Below are 24,504 nucleotides of genomic sequence, written 5' to 3' on the forward strand. Positions count from 1 at the left end.
CTTTGATGATATTACGGAGCGTAGATGGTAAAATCCCTAAATTCCTTGCAATAGCTGTTTTTTCTTAAACTGTTCAACAATTTGCTCACGCATTTGTTGACAAAGTGGTGACCCTCGCCCCATCCTTGTTTGTGAAAGACTGAGAATTTCATGGAATCTACTTTTATACCCAATCATGGCACCCACCTGTTCCCAATTAGCCTGCACACCTGTGGGATGTTCCAAATAAGTGTTTGATGAGCATTCCTCAACTTTATCAGTATTTATTGCCACCTTTCCCAACTTCTTTGTCACGTGTTGCTGGCATCAAATTCTAAAGTTAATGATTATTTGCACAAAAAAAAAATGTTTATGAGTTTGAACATGAAATATGTTGTCTTTGTAGCATATTCAACTGAATATGGGTTGAAAATGATTTGCAAATCATTGTATTCTGTTTATATTTACATCTAACACAATTTCCCAACTCATATAGAAACGGGGTTTGTACATTCAAATAAATAAATCCTTAAATATCTGCTTGACTAATGATTATAAAGCACGTTATCCATCAAATTGTACAGTGTAAAATTCTGGCAACTGATACTTTTTTTTACACAGAATTTTTATACAGTACATTTTTATAAAGGCATTTTTTTACATTGCATTTTTACACAGATTTTTTACACACTGAATTAAAAATTGTATTTTAACAAACTGAATTTTCAAACATACAAATTTTGCTCACAAATTTGTATTTAATCAAATTGTCATCATAATTTGATGTAAAACCCTTTTTTTTTTTTACATTGAATTTTTATACAGTACATTTGTATAAACTGATTGTTTTACATTGCATTTTTTACACAGATTTTTTACACGCTGAATTGAAAAAAACACCTGTAAAAAATGAATTTTTAAACATACAAATTTTGCTCACAAATTTGTATTTAATCAAATTGTCATCATAATATGATGTAAAAAAAGAAAATTTTAAATTGAACTTTTATACAGTAATTTTTTATAAACTGATTTTTTACCTTGCATTTTTTACACAGATTTTTTTACACACTGAATTAAAAAAACGACCTGTAAAAACAGAATTTTTAAACATACAAATTTTGCTCACAAATTTGGATTTAATTAAACTGTCATCATACTTTGATGTAAAAAAAAAAAAAAAAAACATTTTTTTACACAGAATTTTTATACAGTAAATTTTTTATAAATGAAGTTTTTTACATTGCATTTTTTACACCGATTTTTTACACACTGAATTAAAAAAACGGTATTTTAATAAACTGAATTTTTAAACATGCAAATTTTGCTCACAAATTTGTAATTAACTAAATTGTCATCATAATTTGATGTAAAAAAAAAAAACACATTTTTTTACACAGAATTTTTATACAGTACATTTTTATGAAGGCATTTTTTTACATTGCATTTTTTACACAGATTTTTTACACGCTGAATTGAAAAAACTATTTTAACAAATTGAAATTTTTAAACATACATATTTTGCTCACAAATTTGTATTTGATAAAATTGTCATCATAATTTGATGTAAAAAAAAAAACAATTTTTACACAGAATTTTTATACAGTAAATTTTTCTAAACATTTTTTTACATTGCATATTTTACACAGATTTTTTACACACTGAATTAAAACTTTTATTTTAACAAACTGAATTTTTAAACGTACAAATTCTGATCACAAATGTGTATTTAATCAAAATGTCATCATAATTTGATGTAAAAAAAAAAATCCATCAAATTTTTATACAGTAAATTTTTATAAACTGATTTTTTTACATTGCATTTTTTACACACTGAATTAAAAAACAGTATTTTTACAAACTGAATTTTTAAACATAAACATTTTGCTCACACATTTGTATTTAATCAAATTGTCATCATAATTTGATGCAAAACTATTTTTTTTTACATTTAATTTTTATACAGTACATTTGTATCAACTGATTGTTTTACATTGCAATTTTTACACAGATTTTTTACACACTGAATTAAAAAAACGGTATTTTAATAAACTGAATTTTTAAACATGCAAATTTTGCTCACAAATTTGTATTTAACTAAATTGTCATCATAATTTGATGTAAAAAAAAACAACACATTTTTTTACACAGAATTTTTATACAGTACATTTTTATAAAGGCATTTTTTTACATTGCATTTTTACACAGATTTTTTACACACTGAATTAAAAATTGTATTTTAACAAACTGAATTTTCAAACATACAAATTTTGCTCACAAATTCGTATTTAATCAAATTGTCATCATAATTTGATGTAAAACCCTTTTTTTACATTGAATTTTTATGCAGTACATTTGTATAAACTGATTGTTTTACATTGCATTTTTTACACAGATTTTTTACACGCTGAATTGAAAAAACTATTTTAACAAATTGAATTTTTAAACATACATATTTTGCTCACAAATTTGTATTTGATAAAATTGTCATCATAATTTGATGTAAAAAAACCAAACACATTTTTACACAGAATTTTTATACAGTAAATGTTTCCAAACATTTTTTTACATTGCATATTTTACACAGATTTTTTACACACTGAATTAAAAATTTTATTTTAACAAACTGAATTTTTAAACGTACAAATTCTGATCACAAATGTGTATTTAATCAAAATGTCATCATAATTTGATGTAAAAAAAAAAATCCATCAAATTTTTATACAGTAAATTTTTATAAACTGATTTTTTTACATTGCATTTTTTACACACTGAATTAAAAAACAGTATTTTTACAAACTGAATTTTTAAACATAAACATTTTGCTCACAAATTTGTATTTAATCAAATTGTCATCATAATTTGATGTAAAACTATTTTTTTTACATTTAATTTTTATACAGTACATTTGTATCAACTGATTGTTTTACATTGCAATTTTTACACAGATTTTTTACACACTGAATTAAAAAAACGGTATTTTAATAAACTGAATTTTTAAACATGCACATTTTGCTCACAAATTTGTAATTAACTAAATTGTCATCATAATTTGATGTAAAAAAAAAACACATTTTTTTTACACAGAATTTTTATACAGTACATTTTTATAAAAGCATTTTTTACATTGCATTTTTACACTGATTTTTTACACACTGAATTAAAAATTTTATTTTAACAAACTGAATTTTCAAACATACACATTTTGCTCACAAATTTGTATTTAATCAAATTGTCATCATAATTTGATGTAAAACACTTTTTTTACATTGAATTTTTATACAGTACATTTGTATAAACTGATTGTTTTACATTGCATTTTTTACACAGATTTTTTACACGCTGAATTGAAAAAACTATTTTAACAAATTGAATTTTTAAACATACATATTTTGCTCACAAATTTGTATTTGATAAAATTGTCATCATAATTTGATGTAAAAAACAAACAAACAATTTTTACACAGAATTTTTATACAGTAAATTTTTCTAAACATTTTTTTACATTGCATATTTTACACAGATTTTTTACACACTGAATTAAAAATTTTATTTTAACAAACTGAATTTTTAAACGTACAAATTCTGATCACAAATGTGTATTTAATCAAAATGTCATCATAATTTGATGTAAAAAAAAAAAAATCCATCAAATTTTTATACAGTAAATTTTTATAAACTGATTTTTTTACATTGCATTTTTTACACACTGAATTAAAAAACAGTATTTTTTACAAACTGAATTTTTAAACATAAACATATTGCTCACAAATTTGTATTTAATCAAATTGTCATCATAATTTGATGCAAAACTATTTTTTTTTACATTTAATTTTTATACAGTACATTTGTATCAACTGATTGTTTTTTATTGCAATTTTTACACAGATTTTTTACACACTGAATTAAAAAAACGGTATTTTAATAAACTGAATTTTTAAACATGCAAATTTTGCTCACAAATTTGTAATTAACTAAATTGTCATCATAATTTGATGTAAAAAAAAACACATTTTTTTTACACAGAATTTTTATACAGTACATTTTTATAAAGGCATTTTTTACATTGCATTTTTACACAGATTTTTTACACACTGAATTAAAAATGTTATTTTAACAAACTGAATTTTCAAACATACAAATTTTGCTCACAAATTTGTATTTAATCAAATTGTCATCATAATTTGATGTAAAACCCTTTTTTTTACATTGAATTTTTATACAGTACATTTGTATAAACTGATTGTTTTACATTGCATTTTTTACACATATTTTTTACACGCTGGATTGAAAAAACTATTTTAACAAATTTAATTTTTAAACATACATATTTTGCTCACAAATTTGTATTTGATAAAATTGTCATCATAATTTGATGTAAAAAAAACAAACAATTTTTACACAGAATTTTTATACAGTAAATTTTTCTAAACATTTTTTTACATTGCATTTTTTACACACTGAATTAAAAATGTTATTTTAACAAACTGAATTTTTAAACGTACAAATTCTGATCACAAATGTGTATTTAATCAAAATGTCATCATAATTTGATGTAAAAAAAAAAAAAATCCATCAAATTTTTATACAGTAAATTTTTATAAACTGATTTTTTTACATTGCATTTTTTACACACTGAATTAAAAAACAGTATTTTTACAAACGGAATTTTTAAACATAAACATTTTGCTCACAAATTTGTATTTAATCAAATTGTCATCATAATTTGATGTAAAACTATTTTTTTTACATTTAATTTTTATACAGTACATTTGTATCAACTGATTGTTTTAGATTGCAATTTTTACACAGATTTTTTACACACTGAATTAAAAAAACGGTATTTTAATAAACAGAATTTTTAAACATGCAAATTTTGCTCACAAATTTGTATTTAACTAAATTGTCATCATAATTTGATGTAAAAAAAAAAACACATTTTTTTACACAGAATTTTTATACAGTACATTTTTATAAAGGCATTTTTTACATTGCATTTTTACACAGATTTTTTACACACTGAATTAAAAATTTTATTATAACAAACTGAATTTTCAAACATACAAATTTTGCTCACAAATTTGTATTTAATCAAATTGTCATCATAATTTGATGTAAACCCTTTTTTTTACATTGAATTTTTATACAGTACATTTGTATAAACTGATTGTTTTACATTGCATTTTTTACACAGATTTTTTACACGCTGAATTGAAAAAACTATTTTAACAAATTGAATTTTTAAACATACATATTTTGCTCACAAATTTGTATTTGATAAAATTGTCATCATAATATGATGTAAAAAAAAAAAAAACAATTTTTACACAGAATTTTTATACAGTAAATTTTTCTAAACATTTTTTTACATTGCATATTTTACACAGATTTTTTACACACTGAATTAAAAATGTTTTTTTAACAAACTGAATTTTTAAACGTACAAATTCTGATCACAAATGTGTATTTAATCAAAATGTCATCATAATTTGATGTAAAAAAAAAAATCCATCAAATTTTTATACAGTAAATTTTTATAAACTGATTTTTTTACATTTCATTTTTTACACACTGAATTAAAAAACAGTATTTTTACAAACTGAATTTTTAAACATAAACATTTTGCTCACAAATTTGTATTTAATCAAATTGTTATCATAATTTGATGTAAAACCCTTTTTTTTTACATTGAATTTTTATACAGTACATTTGTATCAACTGATTGTTTTACATTGCAATTTACGGTAAAAACAACTTTGGTACCGCTTTTCCATTTACAATAATGCACTACAAAAATCTTTGATTTTACAGTAAAAAACTGGCAGCTCGGTTGCATGAATTTTACCGTAAAAAAACCAAAAACAGCGGTACTGTTTAAAAAAACACCTCAAACGTCACAGTAAAATTCTGAGCTGCCAGTTTTTTTACGGTAAAAACTAAAGCTGTTTTTTTACTGCTTACAGGTAAAAGCCAGTAAATTAGAATATTTTGAAAAACTTGATTTATTTCAGTAATTGCATTCAAAAGGTGTAACTTGTACATTATATTTATTCATTGCACACAGACTGATGCATTCAAATGTTTATTTCATTTAATTTTGATGATTTGAAGTGGCAACAAATGAAAATCCAAAATTCCGTGTGTCACAAAATTAGAATATTACTTAAGGCTAATACAAAAAAGGGATTTTTAGAAATGTTGGCCAACTGAAAAGTATGAAAATGAAAAATATGAGCATGTACAATACTCAATACTTGGTTGGAGCTCCTTTTGCCTCAATTACTGCGTTAATGCGGCGTGGCATGGAGTCGATGAGTTTCTGGCACTGCTCAGGTGTTATGAGAGCCCAGGTTGCTCTGATAGTGGCCTTCAACTCTTCTGCGTTTTTGGGTCTGGCATTCTGCATCTTCCTTTTCACAATACCCCACAGATTTTCTATGGGGCTAAGGTCAGGGGAGTTGGCGGGCCAATTTAGAACAGAAATACCATGGTCCGTAAACCAGGCACGGGTAGATTTTGCGCTGTGTGCAGGCGCCAAGTCCTGTTGGAACTTGAAATCTCCATCTCCATAGAGCAGGTCAGCAGCAGGAAGCATGAAGTGCTCTAAAACTTGCTGGTAGACGGCTGCGTTGACCCTGGATCTCAGGAAACAGAGTGGACCGACACCAGCAGATGACATGGCACCCCAAACCATCACTGATGGTGGAAACTTTACACTAGACTTCAGGCAACGTGGATCCTGTGCCTCTCCTGTCTTCCTCCAGACTCTGGGACCTCGATTTCCAAAGGAAATGCAAAATTTGCATGGTTGGGTGATGGTTTGGGGTGCCATGTCATCTGCTGGTGTCGGTCCACTCTGTTTCCTGAGATCCAGGGTCAACGCAGCCGTCTACCAGCAAGTTTTAGAGCACTTCATGCTTCCTGCTGCTGACCTGCTCTATGGAGATGGAGATTTCAAGTTCCAACAGGACTTGGCCCCTGCACACAGCGCAAAATCTACCCGTGCCTGGTTGACGGACCATGGTATTTCTGTTCTAAATTGGCCCGCCAACTATGTCTCCCGGCTGGCCTGGGAACGCCTCGGGATCCCACAGGAAGAGCTGGACGAAGTGGCTGGGGAGAGGGAAGTCTGGGCTTCCCTGCTTAGGCTGCTGCCCCCGCGACCCGACCTCGGATAAGCGGAAGAAGATGGATGGATAGATGGAAAATTTGGTGTGCTCTAAAGCCTGGAAAGTACGGTAATAATCAAATGCATAGGTGAATTTTTATACATTTACATAAAGACTCTGTATTATTCATTGTTACAAGTGACCCTCTGAGGGCAGCCTCAATGAGTTTGACAGCCCTGTCTTAGAATGTGACCCAATACTTCCGTCATGGAGTCCAACAACACATCAAAACAAGCATTTTTGATAAAGTACTGCGGGCATTTTGTCAAGACACGGCAAACAACATTAGCACACGAGAAGTCGGGGCGCACTTACATCCTTCCAGGACTTTTGCTTTAATTGTCCACCATGAAAACACAGAACCACAGTGACAGAATATACCGCAATGCTGTTAGTATTTTGCGGTGAGCAGGAATATTACGGCTTCAAGTGAATCGTTATTGCATTTGACTTTTCAAAAAGCACTTGTATTGGATGGTGTCGATGCTTACGGTCAAGAGGCACTTCCAGCGCTGACGTCATGTGACTCAGGAGCGTCATGAGAAGAGCTCCAATGCTCAGCTGGAAGTCCATGCTGTCCTGCTTTTACCCCTGCAAAAAAAAAGGAAAAAAAAGGCTTAAGTCACACAACATATACAACACTGCCAATTTTGCCACGTGTTGGCCTGTAAACATGTGCCAGCCCAGCACGAGCACGAGCACTAAGGACCCGCGGGCCTCTGCAGAGAAATGTTGACATTAACAAGCTTTGACAATAGGGAGCAGTAAACTGTGAGGATAACAGCAATTCAACACTTTGAAATGATGGAGGATTACTTGATGGAGGAATACTTCGAAGACCTCCTCAATCCTACCAGCACGTCTTCCTATGAGGAAGCAGGGCCTGGGGAATCTGTGGTGGGCTCTTCTATTTCTGGGGCTGAGGTTGCCGAGGTAGTTAAAAAGCTCCTCGGTGGCAAGGCCCCGGGGGTGGATGAGATCCGCCCGGAGTTCCTTAAGGCTCTGGATGCTGTGGGGCTGTCTTGGTTGACAAGACTCTGCAACATCGCGTGGACATCGGGGGCGGTACCTCTGGATTGGCAGACCGGGGTGGTGGTTCCTCTCTTTAAGAAGGGGAACCGGAGGGTGTGTTCTAACTATCGTGGGATCACACTCCTCAGCCTTCCCGGTAAGGTCTATTCAGGTGTACTGGAGAGGAGGCTACGCCGGATAGTCGAACCTCGGATTCAGGAGGAACAGTGTGGTTTTCGTCCTGGTCGTGGAACTGTGGACCAGCTCTATACTCTCGGCAGGGTCCTTGAGGGTGCATGGGAGTTTGCCCAACAAGTCTACATGTGTTTTGTGGACTTGGAGAAGGCATTCGACCGTGTACCCCGGGAAGTCCTGTGGGGAGTGCTCAGAGAGTATGGGGTAACGGACTGTCTGATTGTGGCAGTTCGCTCCCTGTATGATCAGTGTCAGAGCTTGGTCCGCATTGCCGGCAGTAAGTCGGACACGTTTCCAGTGAGGGTTGGACTCCGCCAAGGCTGCCCTTTGTCACCGATTCTGTTCATAACCTTTATGGACAGAATTTCTAGGCGCAGTCAAGGCGTTGAGGGGATCTGGTTTGGTGGCTGCAGGATTAGGTCTCTGCTATTTGCAGATGATGTAGTCCTGATGGCTTCATCTGGCCAGGATCTTCAGCTCTTGCTGGATCGGTTCGCAGCCGAGAGTGAAGCGACTGGGATGGGAATCAGCACCTCCAAGTCCGAGTCCATGGTTCTCTCCCGGAAAAGGGTGGAGTACCATCTCCGGGTTGGGGAGGAGATCTTGCCCCAAGTGGAGGAGTTCAAGTACCTCGGAGTCTTGTTCACGAGTGGGGGAAGAGTGGATCGTGAGATCGACAGGCGGATCGGTGCGGCGTCTTCAGTAATGCGGACGCTGTATCGATCCGTTGTGGTGAAGAAGGAGCTGAGCCGGAAGGCAAAGCTCTCGATTTACCGGTCGATCTACGTTCCCATCCTCACCTATGGTCATGAGCTTTGGGTAATGACCGAAAGGACAAGATCACGGGTACAAGCGGCCGAAATGAGTTTCCTCCGCCGAGTGGCGGGGCTCTCCCTTAGAGATAGGGTGAGAAGCTCTGTCATCCGGGGGGAGCTCAAAGTAAAGCCGCTGCTCCTCCACATGGAGAGGAGCCAGATGAGGTGGTTCGGGCATCTGGTCAGGATGCCACCCGAACGCCTCCCTAGGGAGGTGTTTAGGGCACGTCCGACCGGTAGGAGGCCACGGGGAAGACCCAGGACACGCTGGGAAGACTATGTCTCCCGGCTGGCCTGGGAACGCCTCGGGGTCCCCCGGGAGGAGCTGGACGAAGTGGCTGGGGAGAGGGAAGTCTGGGCTTCCCTGCTTAGGCTGCTGCCCCCGCGACCCGACCTCGGATAAGCGGAAGAAGATGGATGGATGGATGGATGAAATGATGGAGGGGATCTTTACATTCTACACCTCATATGTCTTATCGTAATGCATCCGTGCAAAATGTGTGAGCTAATGGGCCCTAAGGCTGAGGGTAATTACACTCACACTTGTCCAACTGGATGCAATGCAAAATCTTCTCATTTGTGAGGTGCAATATTATGCAAAACGCTATGGCTTAATTATAATAATGCGTCATGCTAGCCTACCTGAGGACATGTATGACCATGTGCTGAGAGAGAGTGAGATTACCACCTCATAGAGCTGTATGGAGGTTCATTTGTGTCTTTATTGTGCAAGCTTTTTTGGACACTGAATTTGTGTAACTGATTTCTTTATTTATTTAATTTTTACATCAAATTATGATGACAAATTTATTAAATACAAATTTGTGAGCAAAATATGTATGTTTATAAATTCAGTTTATTAAAATAAATCATTTTTAAATTCAGCGTGTAAAAAATGCAATGTAAAATAATAAGTTTATAAAAATTTACTGTTTAAAAATTCAATGTAATTTTTTTTTTTTTTTTTTACATCAATTTATGATGACAATTTGATCAAATACAAATGTGTGAGCAAAATGTGTATGTTTAAAAATTCAGTTTGTTAAAAAAAAAAAAAATTTGATTCAGTGTGTAAAAAATCTGTGTAAAAATTGCAATAAAAAACTATCAGTTGATACAAATGTACTGTATAAAAATTAATTGTAAAAAAAAATAGTTTTACATCAAATTATGATGACAATTTGATTAAATATAAATTTGTGAGCAAAATGTTTATGTTTAAAAATTCAGTTTGTAAAAATAGTGTTTTTAATTCAGTGTGTAAAAAATGCAATGTAAAAAAATCAGTTTGTAAAAATTTACTGTATAAAAATTTGATGGAAATTTTTTTTTTTTACATCAAATTATGATGACATTTTGATTGAATACACATTTGTGATCAGAATTTGTACGTTTAAAAATTCAGTTTGTTAAAATAGAAATTTTAATTCAGTGTGTAAAAAATCTGTGTAAAAAATGCAATGTAAAAAATGTGTTTATAAAAATGTACTGTATAAAAATTAAATGTAAAAAAAATAGTTTTACATCAAATTATGATGACAATTTGATTAAATATAAATTTGTGAGCAAAATGTTTATGTTTAAAAATTCAGTTTGTAAAAATACTGTTTTTTAATTCAGTGTGTAAAAAATGCAATGTAAAAAAATCAGTTTATAAAAATTTACTGTATAAAAATTTGATGGATTTTTTTTTTTACATTAAATTATGATGACATTTTGATTAAATACACATTTGTGATCAGAATTTGTACGTTTAAAAATTCAGTTTGTTAAAATAAAAATTTTAATTCAGTTTGTAAAAAATCTGTGTAAATATGCAATGTAAAAAATGTGTTTATAAAAATTTACTGTATAAAAATTAAATGTAAAAAAAAATAGTTTTGCATCAAATTATGATGACAATTTGATTAAATACAAATTTGTGAGCAAAATGTTTATGTTTAAAAATTCAGTTTGTAAAAATACTGTTTTTTAATTCAGTGTGTAAAAAATGCAATGTAAAAAAATCAGTTTATAAAAATTTACTGTATAAAAATTTGATGGATTTTTTTTTTTACATTAAATTATGATGACATTTTGATTAAATACACATTTGTGATCAGAATTTGTACGTTTAAAAATTCAGTTTGTTAAAATAAAAATTTTGATTCAGTTTGTAAAAAATCTGTGTCAATATGCAATGTAAAAAATGTGTTTATAAAAATTTACTGTATAAAAATTAAATGTAAAAAAAATAGTTTTGCATCAAATTATGATGACAATTTGATTAAATACAAATTTGTGAGCAAAATGTTTATGTTTAAAAATTCAGTTTGTAAAAATACTATTTTTTAATTCAGTGTGTAAAAAATGCAATGTAAAAAAATCAGTTTATAAAAATTTACTGTATAAAAATTTGATGGAATTTTTTTTTTTTACATCAAATTATGATGACATTTTGATTAAATACACATTTGTGATCAGAATTTGTACGTTTAAAAATTCAGTTTGTTAAAATAAAAATTTTAATTCAGTGTGTAAAAAATGCAATGTAAAAAAATGTGTTGAGAAAAATTTACTGTATAAAAATTCTGTGTAAAAATTGTTGTTTTTTTTTTACATCAAATTATGATGACAATTTTATCAAATACAAATTTGTGAGCAAAATATGTATGTTTAAAAATTCAATTTGTTAAAATAGTTTTTTCAATTCAGCGTGTAAAAAATCTGTGTAAAAAATGCAATGTAAAACAATCAGTTTACACAAATGTACTGTATAAAAATTCAATGTAAAAAAAAAGGGTTTTACATCAAATTATGATGACAATTTGATTAAATACAAATTTGTGAGCAAAATTTGTATGTTTGAAAATTTAGTTTGTTAAAATACAATTTTTAATTCAGTGTGTAAAAAATCTGTGTAAAAATGCCCATCCATCCATCCATTTTCTACCGCTTATTCCCTTTGGGGTCGCGGGGGGCGCTGGAGCCTATCTCAGCTACAATCCAATGTAAAAAAAATGCCTTTATAAAAATGTACTGTATAAAAATTCGTTTTTTTTTTACATCAAATTATGATGACAATTTAGTTAAATACAAATTTGTGAGCAAAATTTGCATGTTTGAAAATTCAGTTTATTAAAATACCGTTTTTTTAATTCAGTGTGTAAAAAAATCGGTGTAAAAAATGCAATGTAAAAAAATTCATTTATAAAAAATTTACTGTATAAAAATTCTGTGTAAAAAAATGTTTGTTTGTTTTTTTTTTACATCAAAGTATGATGACAATTTAACTAAATCCAAATTTGTGAGCAAAATTTGTATGTTTAAAAATTCAGTTTTTACAGGTCGTTTTTTTAATTCAGTGTGTAAAAAAATCTGTGTAAAAAATGCAAAGTAAAAAATCAGTTTATAAAAAATTACTGTATAAAAGTTCAATTTAAAATGTTCTTTTTTTACATCATATTATGATGACAATTTGATTAAATACAAATTTGTGAGCAAAATTTGTATGTTTAAAAATTCAGTTTTTACAGGTCGTTTTTTTAATTCAGTGTGTAAAAAATCTGTGTAAAAAAATCAGTTTATAAAAATTTACTGTATAAAAATTCAATGTAAAAAATGTTTTTCACATCAAATTATGATGACAATTTCATTAAATACAAAATTGTGAGCAAAATTTGTATGTTTAAAAATTCAGTTTGTTAAAAAAAAATATTTTAATTCAGTGTGTAAAAAATCAGTGTACAAATTGCAATGTAAAACAATCAGTTGATACAAATGTACTGTATAAAAATTAAATGTAAAAAAAATTGTTTTACATCAAATTATGATGACAATTTGATTAAATACAAATTTGTGAGCAAAATGTTTATGTTTAAAAATTCAGTTTGTAAAAATACTGTTTTTTAATTCAGTGTGTAAAAAATGCAATGTAAAAAAATCAGTTTATAAAAATTTACTGTATAAAAATTTGATGGATTTTTTTTTTTTACATCAAATTACGATGACATTTTGATTAAATACACATTTGTGATCAGAATTTGTACGTTTAAAAATTCAGTTTGTTAAAATAAAATTTTGAATTCAGTGTGTAAAAAATCTGTGTAAAATATGCAATGTAAAAAAATGTTTAGAAAAATTTACTGTATAAAAATTATGTGTAAAAATTATTTGTTTTTTTTACATCAAATTATGATGACAATTTTATCAAATACAAATTTGAGAGCAAAATATGTATGTTTAAAAATTCAATTTGTTAAAATAGTTTTTTCAATTCAGCGTGTAAAAAATGCAATGTAAAACAATCAGTTTATACAAATGTACTGTATAAAAATTCAATGTAAAAAAAAAAGGGTTTTACATCAAATTATGATGACAATTTGATTAAATACAAATTTGTGAGCAAAATTTGTATGTTTGAAAATTCAGTTTGTTAAAATACAATTGTTAATTCAGTGTGTAAAAAATCTGTGTAAAAATGCAATGTAAAAAAAATGCCTTTATAAAAATGTACTGTATAAAAATTCTGTGTAAAAAAATGTGTTGTTTTTTTTACATCAAATTATGATGACAATTTAGTTAAATACAAATTTGTGAGCAAAATTTGCATGTTTAAAAATTCAGTTTATTAAAATACCGTTTTTTTAATTCAGTGTGTAAAAAATATGTGTAAAAATTGCAATGTAAAACAATCAGTTGATACAAATGTACTGTATGAAAATTAAATGTAAAAAAAATAGTTTTGCATCAAATTATGATGACAATTTGATTAAATACAAATTTGTGAGCAAAATGTTTATGTTTAAAAATTCAGTTTGTAAAAATACTGTTTTTTAATTCAGTGTGTAAAAAATGCAATGTAAAAAAATCAGTTTATAAATATTTACTGTATAAAAATTTGATGGATTTTTTTTTTACATCAAATTATGATGACATTTTGATTAAATACACATTTGTGATCAGAATTTGTACGTTTAAAAATGTTGTTTGTTAAAATAAAATTTTGAATTCAGTGTGTAAAAAATCTGTGTAAAATATGCAATGTAAAAAAATGTTTAGAAAAATTTACTGTATAAAAATTCTGTGTAAAAATTGTTTGTTTTTCTTACATCAAATTATGATGACAATTTTATCAAATACAAATTTGAGAGCAAAATATGTATGTTTAAAAATTAAATTTGTTAAAATAGTTTTTTCAATTCAGCGTGTAAAAAATCTGTGTAAAAAATGCAATGTAAAACAATCAGTTTATACAAATGTACTGTATAAAAATTCAATGTAAAAAAAAAAGGGTTTTACATCAAATTATGATGACAATTTGATTAAATACAAATTTGTGAGCAAAATTTGTATGTTTGAAAATTCAGTTTGTTAAAATAAAATTTTTAATTCAGTGTGTAAAAAATCTGTGTAAAAATGCAATGTAAAAAAATGCCTCTATAAAAATGTGCTGTATAAAAATTCTGTGTAAAAAATGTTTTTGTTTTTTTTACATCAAAGTATGATGACAATTTAATTAAATCCAAATTTTGCTCACAAATTTGTATGTTTAAAAATTCAGTTTTTACAGGTCGTTTTTTTAATTCAGTGTGTAAAAAATCTGTGTAAAAAAAATCAGTTTATAAAAATTTACTGTATAAAAATTCAATGTAAAAAATGTTTTTCACATCAAATTATGATGACAATTTCATTAAATACAAAATTGTGAGCAAAATTTGTATGTTTAAAAATTCCGTTTGTTAAAATACCGGGGGTTTTTTTTCAATTTAGTGGGTAAAAAAATCAGTTTATAAAAATTCAATGTAACAAAATTCAGTGCAAAAATAGTTTGGGCTTCAAAACCCAAAAATAAAAATAAATAATAAAATAGTAAAATTAAAAATACAAATAAATCTAAATACTGCAAAAACAAATAAATCTAAATATTGCAAAAACAAATAAATACATTTAAAAAAAAAAAGAAAAAAAAAAGTTTTTTGGGTAGCAGACATTTTTCTGGCTGTGATATTCTCAAATATAGCACACAAAGCCTGAATGTAAATGTTGATGACAAGCTGGACTGAAAATAGATGAGTTTATAACTAGTGGACGTTTCATCCTCCTCTACCCTCTGACTCATTTGGGGAAGAGGGGGGGGGTTGAATGTCAAAGAGTCACCCTGCAGCACAGTCACTGCATCTTTGTCCCTCATTATTTCTACAGAGTCCGTTTCAAAGTTCTCGGTCACATGACTCAGTTGGACGGCATGCAACAACAACAACAACAACAAAAGATGACATGAAGCTCTCTTGACACGTGTCCCTAAAGCAACATGCTAGAAGTTGGTCACTACACAGCCTTCAGTCACGCTGAGAGACACCAAGGGCCGGCAGCCTGATGAGGCACATGAGCCAGGAATTGTCACACATCAACACACTTACAACAAATACAATCTACAAACCCCGTTTCCATATGAGGTGGGAAATTGTGTTAGATGTAAATATAAACAGAATACAATGATCATTTTCAACCCATATTCAGTTGAATATGCTACAAAGACAACATATTTGATGTTCAAACTGATAAACATTTTTTTTTTTTGCAAATAATCATTAACTTTAGAATTTGATGGCAGCAACACGTGACAAAGAAGTTGGGAAAGGTGGCAATAAATACTGATAAAGTTGAGGAATGCTCATCAAACACTTATTTTGAACTTATTAGAACATTACTTATTAGAACATTACTAATGGTATCGAGAAAAACAAATTTGTTTTAGGAATTTTTATTGACCTGCAAAAGGCTTTCCATACCATTGACCACCAGATTTTGGTAAACAAACTGGAAAACTATGGCATAAGGGGAGTGGCAGGGAAATGGCTGAAGAGCTACTTGAATGAGAGACAGCAGATTGTTCAGATCGACCAACATCAATCTACATTCATGAACATAACCTGTGGAGTCCCCCAGGGGTCGATACTGGGACCCACACTATTTATAATGTATATCAATGAAATATGTAAAGTATCAACACTGCTAAAGTTCATCCTCTTTGCTGACGACACAACCATTACATGTGCAGGTGACGACGTGAAGCAACTTCTGGCCTCTGTAACTGAGGAGATGATCAAGTTAAAAACTTGGTTTAATACCAACAAATTGTCTCTCAATTTAAAGAAGACCAAAATCATGCTCTTTAGCAATCGCAAAAGTGAAATACCCATCAGGATTGTTATTGATGATACACCAATAGAATATGTTCAACAAAATTCATTCTTAGGAGTGGTAATAGATGAAAATATATCATGGAAGCCTCATATAAATTACCTAAGGACAAAAGTTGCTAAATGTGTTGGAATGATGAGGAGATCATGTCATTTATTGAACACCAATGCTCTGCTTTTATTGTATCATTCATTTATTATGTCATATTTAAACTATTGTGTTGAAGTCTGGGGAAATTGTTATAAATCTCATCTACAGCCTTTAGTCACTCTGCAGAAAAAGGCCATTAGGATTGTGTCCAATGTTCACTACTTACATCATTCAAATCCACTATTCATGGAGTTAAAGCAACTTAAACTGCACGATGTGATAAATTTTAAAACTGCTCAAATTATGTTTAGGGCATCCCAAAACTCTCTACCATCCAATATACAAAACCTATTCCAGGATAGAGATGCTCACCATAGTTACAGTCTAAGAGGAAACAACAAATTATATTTTCCTAAATTTAGAACAACTTTAAAATCAATGTGCATTTCAGTGCGTGGAGTCAGTCTGTGGAACAACTTAGGGGACGAGTTAAAAACCTGTTCCAACATGATTACATTTAAAAGACTGTTTAAAAAAGAAGTACTGAAGAAGTACGAGGAGGAAAGAGAGTGATGCCCTCAGCACAGAACCATGGGAGAGAGGTGTATGGTCAGAGAGTGTTTGGTCCTGTGTGTGTGTGTGTGTGTGTGTGTGTGTGTGTGTGTGTGTGTGTGTGTGTGTGTGTGTGTGTGTGTGTTTGTCTCGTCTTGTCTTGTTTTATAGTAACAGTGGTACTATTGTATTGTTAGTGTACAGGAGCTTTTCTTGTTTTTGTTTGTATAGTATTGTTCTTGTATTATATTGATTATGTTAAATGTGGAATGAGTGAGAGGGGTTGGGATATTATAAGCATCTGCTTCATCCAACCCCTTTTCAAGCCTTGCATAAATGTCCCTGCCAAAATGTTTTAAAAAAAAAAGTGTGTGTTGTTGTACTGTGCAGGTTTGAAATAAATAATTCAATCAATCAATCAATCATTTGGAACATCCCACAGGTGAACAGGCACATTGGGAACAGGTGGGTGCCATGATTGGGTATAAAAGTAGATTCCATGAAATGCTCAATCGTTCACAAACAAGGATGGGGCGAGGGTCACCACTTTGTCAACAAATGCGTGAGCAAATTGTTGAACAGTTTAAGAAAAACCTTTCTCAACCAGCTATGGCAAGGAATTTAGGGATTTCACCATCTACGCTCCGTAATGTCATCAAAGGGTTCAGAGAATCTGGAGAAATCACTGCACGTAAGCAGCTAAGCCCGTGACCTTCCATCCCTCAGGCTGTACTGCATCAACAAGCGACGTCAGTGTGTAAAGGATATCACCACATGGGCTCAGGAACACTTCAGAAACCCACTGTCAGTAACTACAGTTGGTCGCTACATCTGTAAGTGCAAGTTAAAACTCTCCTATGCAAGGCGAAAACCGTTTATCAACAACACCCAGAAACGCCGTCGGCTTCGCTCGGGCCTGAGCTCATCTAAGATGGACTGATACAAAGTGGAAAAGTGTTCTGTGGTCTGACGAGTCCACATTTCAAATTGTTTTTGGACGTCGTGTCCTCCGGACCAAAGAGGAAAAGAACTATCCGGATTGTTATAGGCGCAAAGTGTAAAAGCCAGCATGTGTGATGGTATGGGGGTGTATTAGTGCCCAAGACATGGGTAACTTACACATCTGTGAAGGCACCATTAATGCTGAAAGGTACATAGAGGTTTTGGAGCAACATATGTTGCCATCCAAGCAACGTTACCATGGACGCCCCTGCTTATTTCAGCAAGACAATGCCAAGCCACGCGTTACATCAACGTGGCTTCATAGTAAAAGAGTGCGGGTACTAGACTGGCCTGCCTGTAGTCCAGACCTGTCTCCCATTGAAAATGTGAAGCCTAAAATATCACAAGGGAGACCCCCGGACTGTTGAACAACTTAAGCTGTACATCAAGCAAGAATGGGAAAATAATTCCACCTGAGAAGCTTCAAAAATGTGTCTCCTCAGCTCCCAAACGTTTACTGAGTGTTGTTAAAAGGAAAGGCCATGTAACACAGTGGTGAACACGCCCTTTCCCAACTACTTTGGCACGTGTTGCAGCCATGAAATTCTAAGTTAATTATTATTTGCAAAAAAAAAAATAAAGTTTATGGGTTTGAACATCAAATATGTTGTCTTTGTAGCATATTCAACTGAATATGGGTTGAAAAGGATTTGCAAATCATTGTATTCCGTTTATATTTACATCTAACACAATTTCCCAACTCATACGGAAACGGGGTTTGTATAAAGTGTGATGTTTAGTGTTGGTGCATTGGTACCAGAATGAAGAACATAATTTGTGGAGAAAATGCTCCTGATTAGAAAAGGAAGTCTGTGTTTTTGTGCTGAAAAAAGGGACAATCAATCAATCAATCAATCAATCTTTATTTATATAGCCCTAAATCACAAGTGTCTCAAAGGGCTGCACAAGCCACAACGACATCCTCGGTACAGAGCCCACATAAGGGCAAGGAAAAACTCACAACCCAGTGGGACGTCGATGTGAATGACTATGAGAAACCTTGGAGAGGACCGCATATGTGGGTAACCCCCCCCTCTAGGGGAGACCGAAAGCAATGGATGTCGAGTGGGTCTGACATAATATTGTGAGAGTCCAGTCCATAGTGGATCCAACATAATAGTAAGAGTCCAGTCCATAGTGGGGCCAGCAGGACACCATCCCGAGCGGAGACGGGTCAGCAGCGCAGAGATGTTCCCAGCCGATGCACAGGCGAGCGGTCCACCCCGGGTCCCGACTCTGGACAGCCAGCACTTCATCCATGGCCACCGGACCTGTGCCCCCCCCCCCCCCCCCCCCTCCACAAGGAAGAGGGGAGCAGAGGAGAAAAGAAAAGAAACGGCAGATCAACTGGTCTAACAGGGGGGCTATTTAAAGGCTAGAGTATACAAATGAGTTTTAAGATGGGACTTAAATGCTTCTACTGAGGTAGCATCTCTAATTGTTACCGGGAGGGCATTCCATAGTACTGGAGCCCCAATAGAAAACGCTCTATAGCCCGCAGACTTTTTTTGGGCTCTGGGAATCACTAATAAGCCGGAGTTCTTTGAACGCAGATTTCTTGCCGGGACATATGGTACAATGCAATCGACAAGATAGGCTGGAGCTAGACCGTGTAGTATTTTATACGTAAGTAGTAAAACCTTAAAGTCACATCTTAAGTGCACAGGAAGCCAGTGCAGGTGAGCCAGTATAGGTATATATATATGTATATATGTATATAAAGGTATATACAGTATAGGCGTAATATGATCAAACTTTCTTGTTCTTGTCAAAAGTCTAGCAGCCGCATTTTGTACCAATTGTAGTCTTTTAATGCTAGACATAGGGAGACCCCAAAATAATACGTTACAGTAGTCGAGACGAGACGTAACGAACGCATGAATAATGATCTCAGCGTCGCTAGTGGACAAAATAGAACGGATTTTAGCGATATTACGGAGATGAAAGAAGGCCGTTTTAGTAACACTCTTAATGTGTGACTCAAAGGAGAGAGTTGGGTGGAAGATAATACCCAGATTCTTTACTGAGTCGCCTTGTGTAATTGTTTGGTTGTCAAATGTTAAGGTGGTATTATCAAATAAATGTCGGTGTTTAGCAGGACCGATAATCAGCATTTCCGTTTTCTTGGCGTTGAGTTGCAAGAAGTTAGCGGACATCCATTGTTTAATTTCATTAAGACACGCCTCCAGCTGACTACAATCCGGCGTGTTGGTCAGCTTTAGGGGCATGTAGAGTTGGCTGTCATCAGCATAACAATGAAAGCTAACACCGTATTTGCGTATGATGTCGCCTAGCGGCAGCATGTAAATACTAAAGAGTGCAGGGCCAAGAACCGAACCCTGAGGAACTCCGCACGTTACCTTAACATAGTCCGAGGTCACATTATTATGGGAGACGCATTGCATCCTGTCAGTAAGATAAGAGTTAAACCACGACAAAGCTAAGTCTGACATACCAATACGTGTTTTGATACGCTCTAATAAAATATTATGATCGACGGTATCGAAAGCAGCGCTAAGATCAAGAAGCAGCAACATAGACAATAAAATAGGGACTGAGCACTTTGTAGTTGGAGATGACATTAAATGACAAAGACGTATGAGAAAAGGCTAGCCTCCAGTCGGGTTCACGTTTCTGTACCACTTTTATACAGGCTGCCGAGTTCAAAACACAAATATAGCTGAGTAAATAGCGACTTCTTTTGAGCTCAGGTTGCACACAATACCTGGCTATTGATGCACTTTCCTCATGTTTACATTGTCTGGGCCAGCGTGATGCAAATATGACATGTTCCCAAAGTAACCTCATCATTTCACTGCTGACTGCATCACATGTCATCACAACAGACTATCTCATGTTGTTCTCGCATCGTCCACACAATCCCTGCCTGACCAGGCTTTTGTAAAGTGCTGATGGTCAGCACGCGTCTCTCTTACATCCGCTGCATTCTATTGTCCCCACCCAACCCCGCCCGTGTGTTGTTTACCGATAGGATAGCGCTGAAACGGCAAGGGCTACTATAGGGCAGGGGGGGTGAGTCTGAATGTACTGTGAGTAGTCAGTGTACAGCTTGTATAGCAGTGTACTTTCCACTGAAAATGAGTCAACACATCACCGTTGTCTAAATCAGTGTTTTTCAACCACTGTGCCGCGGCACACTACAGTCTGGTGTGCCGTGGGAGATTATCTAATTTCACATATCCATCCATCCATCCATCCATCTTCTTCCGCTTATCCGAGGTCGGGTCGCGGGAGCAGCAGCCTAAGCAGGGAAGCCCAGACTTCCCTCTCCCCAGCCACTTCATCCAGCTCCTCCCGGGGGATCCCGAGGCGTTCCCAGGCCAGCCGGGAGACATAGTCTTCCCAACGTGTCCTGGGTCTTCCCCGTGGCCTCCTACCGGTCGGACGTGCCCTAAACACCTCCCTAGGGAGGCGTTCGAGTGGCATCCTGACCAGATGCCCGAACCACCTCATCTGGCTCCTCTCCATGTGGAGGAGCAGCGGCTTTACTTTGAGCTCCTTCCGGATGACAGAGCTTCTCACCCTATCTCTAAGGGAGAGCCCCGCCACCCGGCGGAGGAAACTCATTTCGGCCGCTTGTACCCGTGATCTTGTCCTTTCGGTCATGACCCAAAGCTCATGACCATAGGTGAGGATGGGAACGTAGATGGACCGGTAAATCGAGAGCTTTGCCTTCAGGCTCAGCTCCTTCTTCACCACAACGGATCGATACAGCGTCCACATTACTGAAGACGCCGCACCGATCCGCCTGTCGATCTCACGATCCACTCTTCCCTCACTCGTGAACAAGACTCCGAGGTACTTGAACTCCTCCACTCGGGGCAAGATCTCCTCCCCAACCCGAAGATGGCACTCCACCCTTTTCCGGGCGAGAACCATGGACTCGGACTTGGAGGTGCTGATTCTCATCCCAGTCGCTTCACACTCGGCTGCGAACCGATCCAGCGAGAGCTGGAGATCCTGGCCAGATGAAGCCATCAGGACCACATCATCTGCAAAAAGCAGAGACCTAATCCTGCAGCCACCAAACCAGATCCCCTCAACGCCTTGACTGCGCCTAGAAATTCTGTCCATAAAAGTTATGAACAGAATGGGTGACAAAGGGCAGCCTTGGCGGAGTCCAACCCTCACTGGAAACGTGTCCGACTTACTGCCGGCAATGCGGACCAAGCTCTGACACTGATCATACAGGGAGCGGACCGCCAAAATCAGACAGTCCGATACCCCATACTCTCTGAGCACTCCCCACAGGACTTCCCGAGGGACACGGTCGAATGCCTTCTCCAAGTCCACAAAACATCACCCAACCATGCAAATTTTGCATTTCCTTTGGAAATCGAGGTCCCAGAGTCTGGAGGAAGACAGGAGAGGCACAGGATCCACGTTGCCTGAAGTCTAGTGTAAAGTTTCCACCATCAGTGATGGTTTGGGGTGCCATGTCATCTGCTGGTGTCGGTCCACTCTGTTTCCTGAGATCCAGGGTCAACGCAGCCGTCTACCAGCAAGTTTTAGAGCACTTCATGCTTCCTGCTGCTGACCTGCTCTATGGAGATGGAGATTTCAAGTTCCAACAGGACTTGGCGCCTGCACACAGCGCAAAATCTACCCGTGCCTGGTTTACGGACCATGGTATTTCTGTTCTAAATTGGCCCGCCAACTCCCCTGACCTTAGCCCCATAGAAAATCTGTGGGGTATTGTGAAAAGGAAGATGCAGAATGCCAGAGCCAAAAACGCAGAAGAGTTGAAGGCCACTATCAGAGCAACCTGGGCTCTCATAACACCTGAGCAGTGCCAGAAACTCATCGACTCCATGCCACGCCGCATTAACGCAGTAATTGAGGCAAAAGGAGCTCCAACCAAGTATTGAGTATTGTACATGCTCATATTTTTCATTTTCATACTTTTCAGTTGGCCAACATTTCTAAAAATCCCTTTTTTGTATTAGCCTTAAGTAATATTCTAATTTTGTGACACACGGAATTTTGGATTTTCATTTGTTGCCACTTCAAATCATCAAAATTAAATGAAATAAACATTTGAATGCATCAGTCTGTGTGCAATGAATAAATATAATGTACAAGTTACACCTTTTGAATGCAATTACTGAAATAAATCAAGTTTTTCAAAATATTCTAATTTACTGGCTTTTACCTGTATAACAGCAGACGATATATTGTTTATTACTACGTATAGGTTTTAAAGCATTAGAGCAAGGAGGGTAAACGTGTGGGCCTTGAAACACTCTGGAATGTAAACAAGAGCGAATAAGGGCATGATGAGAGCTGCCATGGCGGCGCAACAAGCTCACTTTTTTTTCTCCCTCTCCCCTCTTTTATCCATCCATCTGTTCATGGGGATTAGCGTGGAGAAGGGCCAAGGGGATTTTAACCTCTTTGCATTATAAATAAAATTGCTTTAACGATGACTCAGCGCTACAATCGGGTTACGTGGATAGCAGTGAGAGGTGCTGTCTTGAAGTGAGTTTCGGCATATACATTGACTTTGCAGACTGATTAGTGATCAGATAAGGAGGCAAAAACACATCCAATTGCAACGTGATGTTGAAAAAAAGAGATGTTGCCTGCCTTGCCTTGTCCTGCTACACATCATCAGTTGCATGAACAAAGGTTTTCATCTTTTCCTCAGTGAACAATGCATAAATAATGAGTAATTCCGCCAAACCGCCTGAGTGGAACTGAAATGCTTGAATGTCCAGGGTGAGTGGAGTGTGTGGATGTTAGAACCGTTCAAATCGGTTGAGAAATGTGGCATATGGAGACGCTTGTATATTCCATCCATCCATCCATTTTCTTCCGCTTATCCGAGGTCGGGTCGCGGGGGCAGCAGCCTAAGCAGGGAAGCCCAGACTTCCCTCTCCCCAGCCACTTCGTCCAGCTCCTCCCGGGGGACCCCGAGGCGTTCCCAGGCCAGCCGGGAGACATAGTCTTCCCAACGTGTCCTGGGTCTTCCCCGCGGCCTCCTACCGGTCGGACGTGCCCTAAACACCTCCCTAGGGAGGCGTTCGGGTGGCATCCTGACCAGATGCCCGAACCACCTCATCTGGCTCCTCTCCATGTGGAGGAGCAGCGGCTTTACTTTGAGCTCCCCCCGAATGACAGAGCTTCTCACCCTATCTCTAAGGGAGAGGAAACTCATTTGGGCCGCTTGTACCCGTGATCTTGTCCTTTCGGTCATAACCCAAAGCTCATGACCATAGGTGAGGATGGGAACGTAGATCGACCGGTAAATTGAGAGCTTTGCCTTCCGGCTCAGCTCCTTCTTCACCACAACGGATCGATACAGCGTCCGCATTACAGAAGACGCCGCACCGATCCGCCTGTCGATCTCACGATCCACTCTTCCCTCACTCGTGAACAAGACTCCGAGGTACTTGAACTCCTCCACTTGGGGCAAGATCTCCTCCCCAACCCGGAGATGGCACTCCACCCTTTTCCGGCGGTGAGGGATGCCGTCAAGCTGAAGA

At 35.0% G+C, this 24,504-nt stretch overlaps 1 protein-coding gene across 6 annotated transcripts in view; it reads right to left on the reverse strand.

The window, feature by feature from the left end:
- The window catches only part of nrcama (neuronal cell adhesion molecule a), a 171,780-nt gene that overhangs the window by 104,016 nt on the left and 43,260 nt on the right, over nucleotides 1–24,504 (reverse strand). For all 6 annotated transcript variants that reach the window (XM_061961427.2, XM_061961423.2, XM_061961422.2 and 3 more), the window contains exons 2-3: nucleotides 7,640–7,739; nucleotides 7,464–7,481 (exon numbers count right to left, since the gene is read on the reverse strand). In XM_061961427.2, the coding sequence (XP_061817411.1) occupies nucleotides 7,464–7,481; nucleotides 7,640–7,721 (100 nt within the window). In that variant the 5' untranslated portion in view covers nucleotides 7,722–7,739. The remainder of the gene's footprint in view (nucleotides 1–7,463; nucleotides 7,482–7,639; nucleotides 7,740–24,504) is intronic.

Source organism: Nerophis lumbriciformis, linkage group LG05 (genome assembly GCF_033978685.3).
Source record: "Nerophis lumbriciformis linkage group LG05, RoL_Nlum_v2.1, whole genome shotgun sequence".
Classification (NCBI taxonomy): domain Eukaryota; kingdom Metazoa; phylum Chordata; class Actinopteri; order Syngnathiformes; family Syngnathidae; genus Nerophis; species Nerophis lumbriciformis.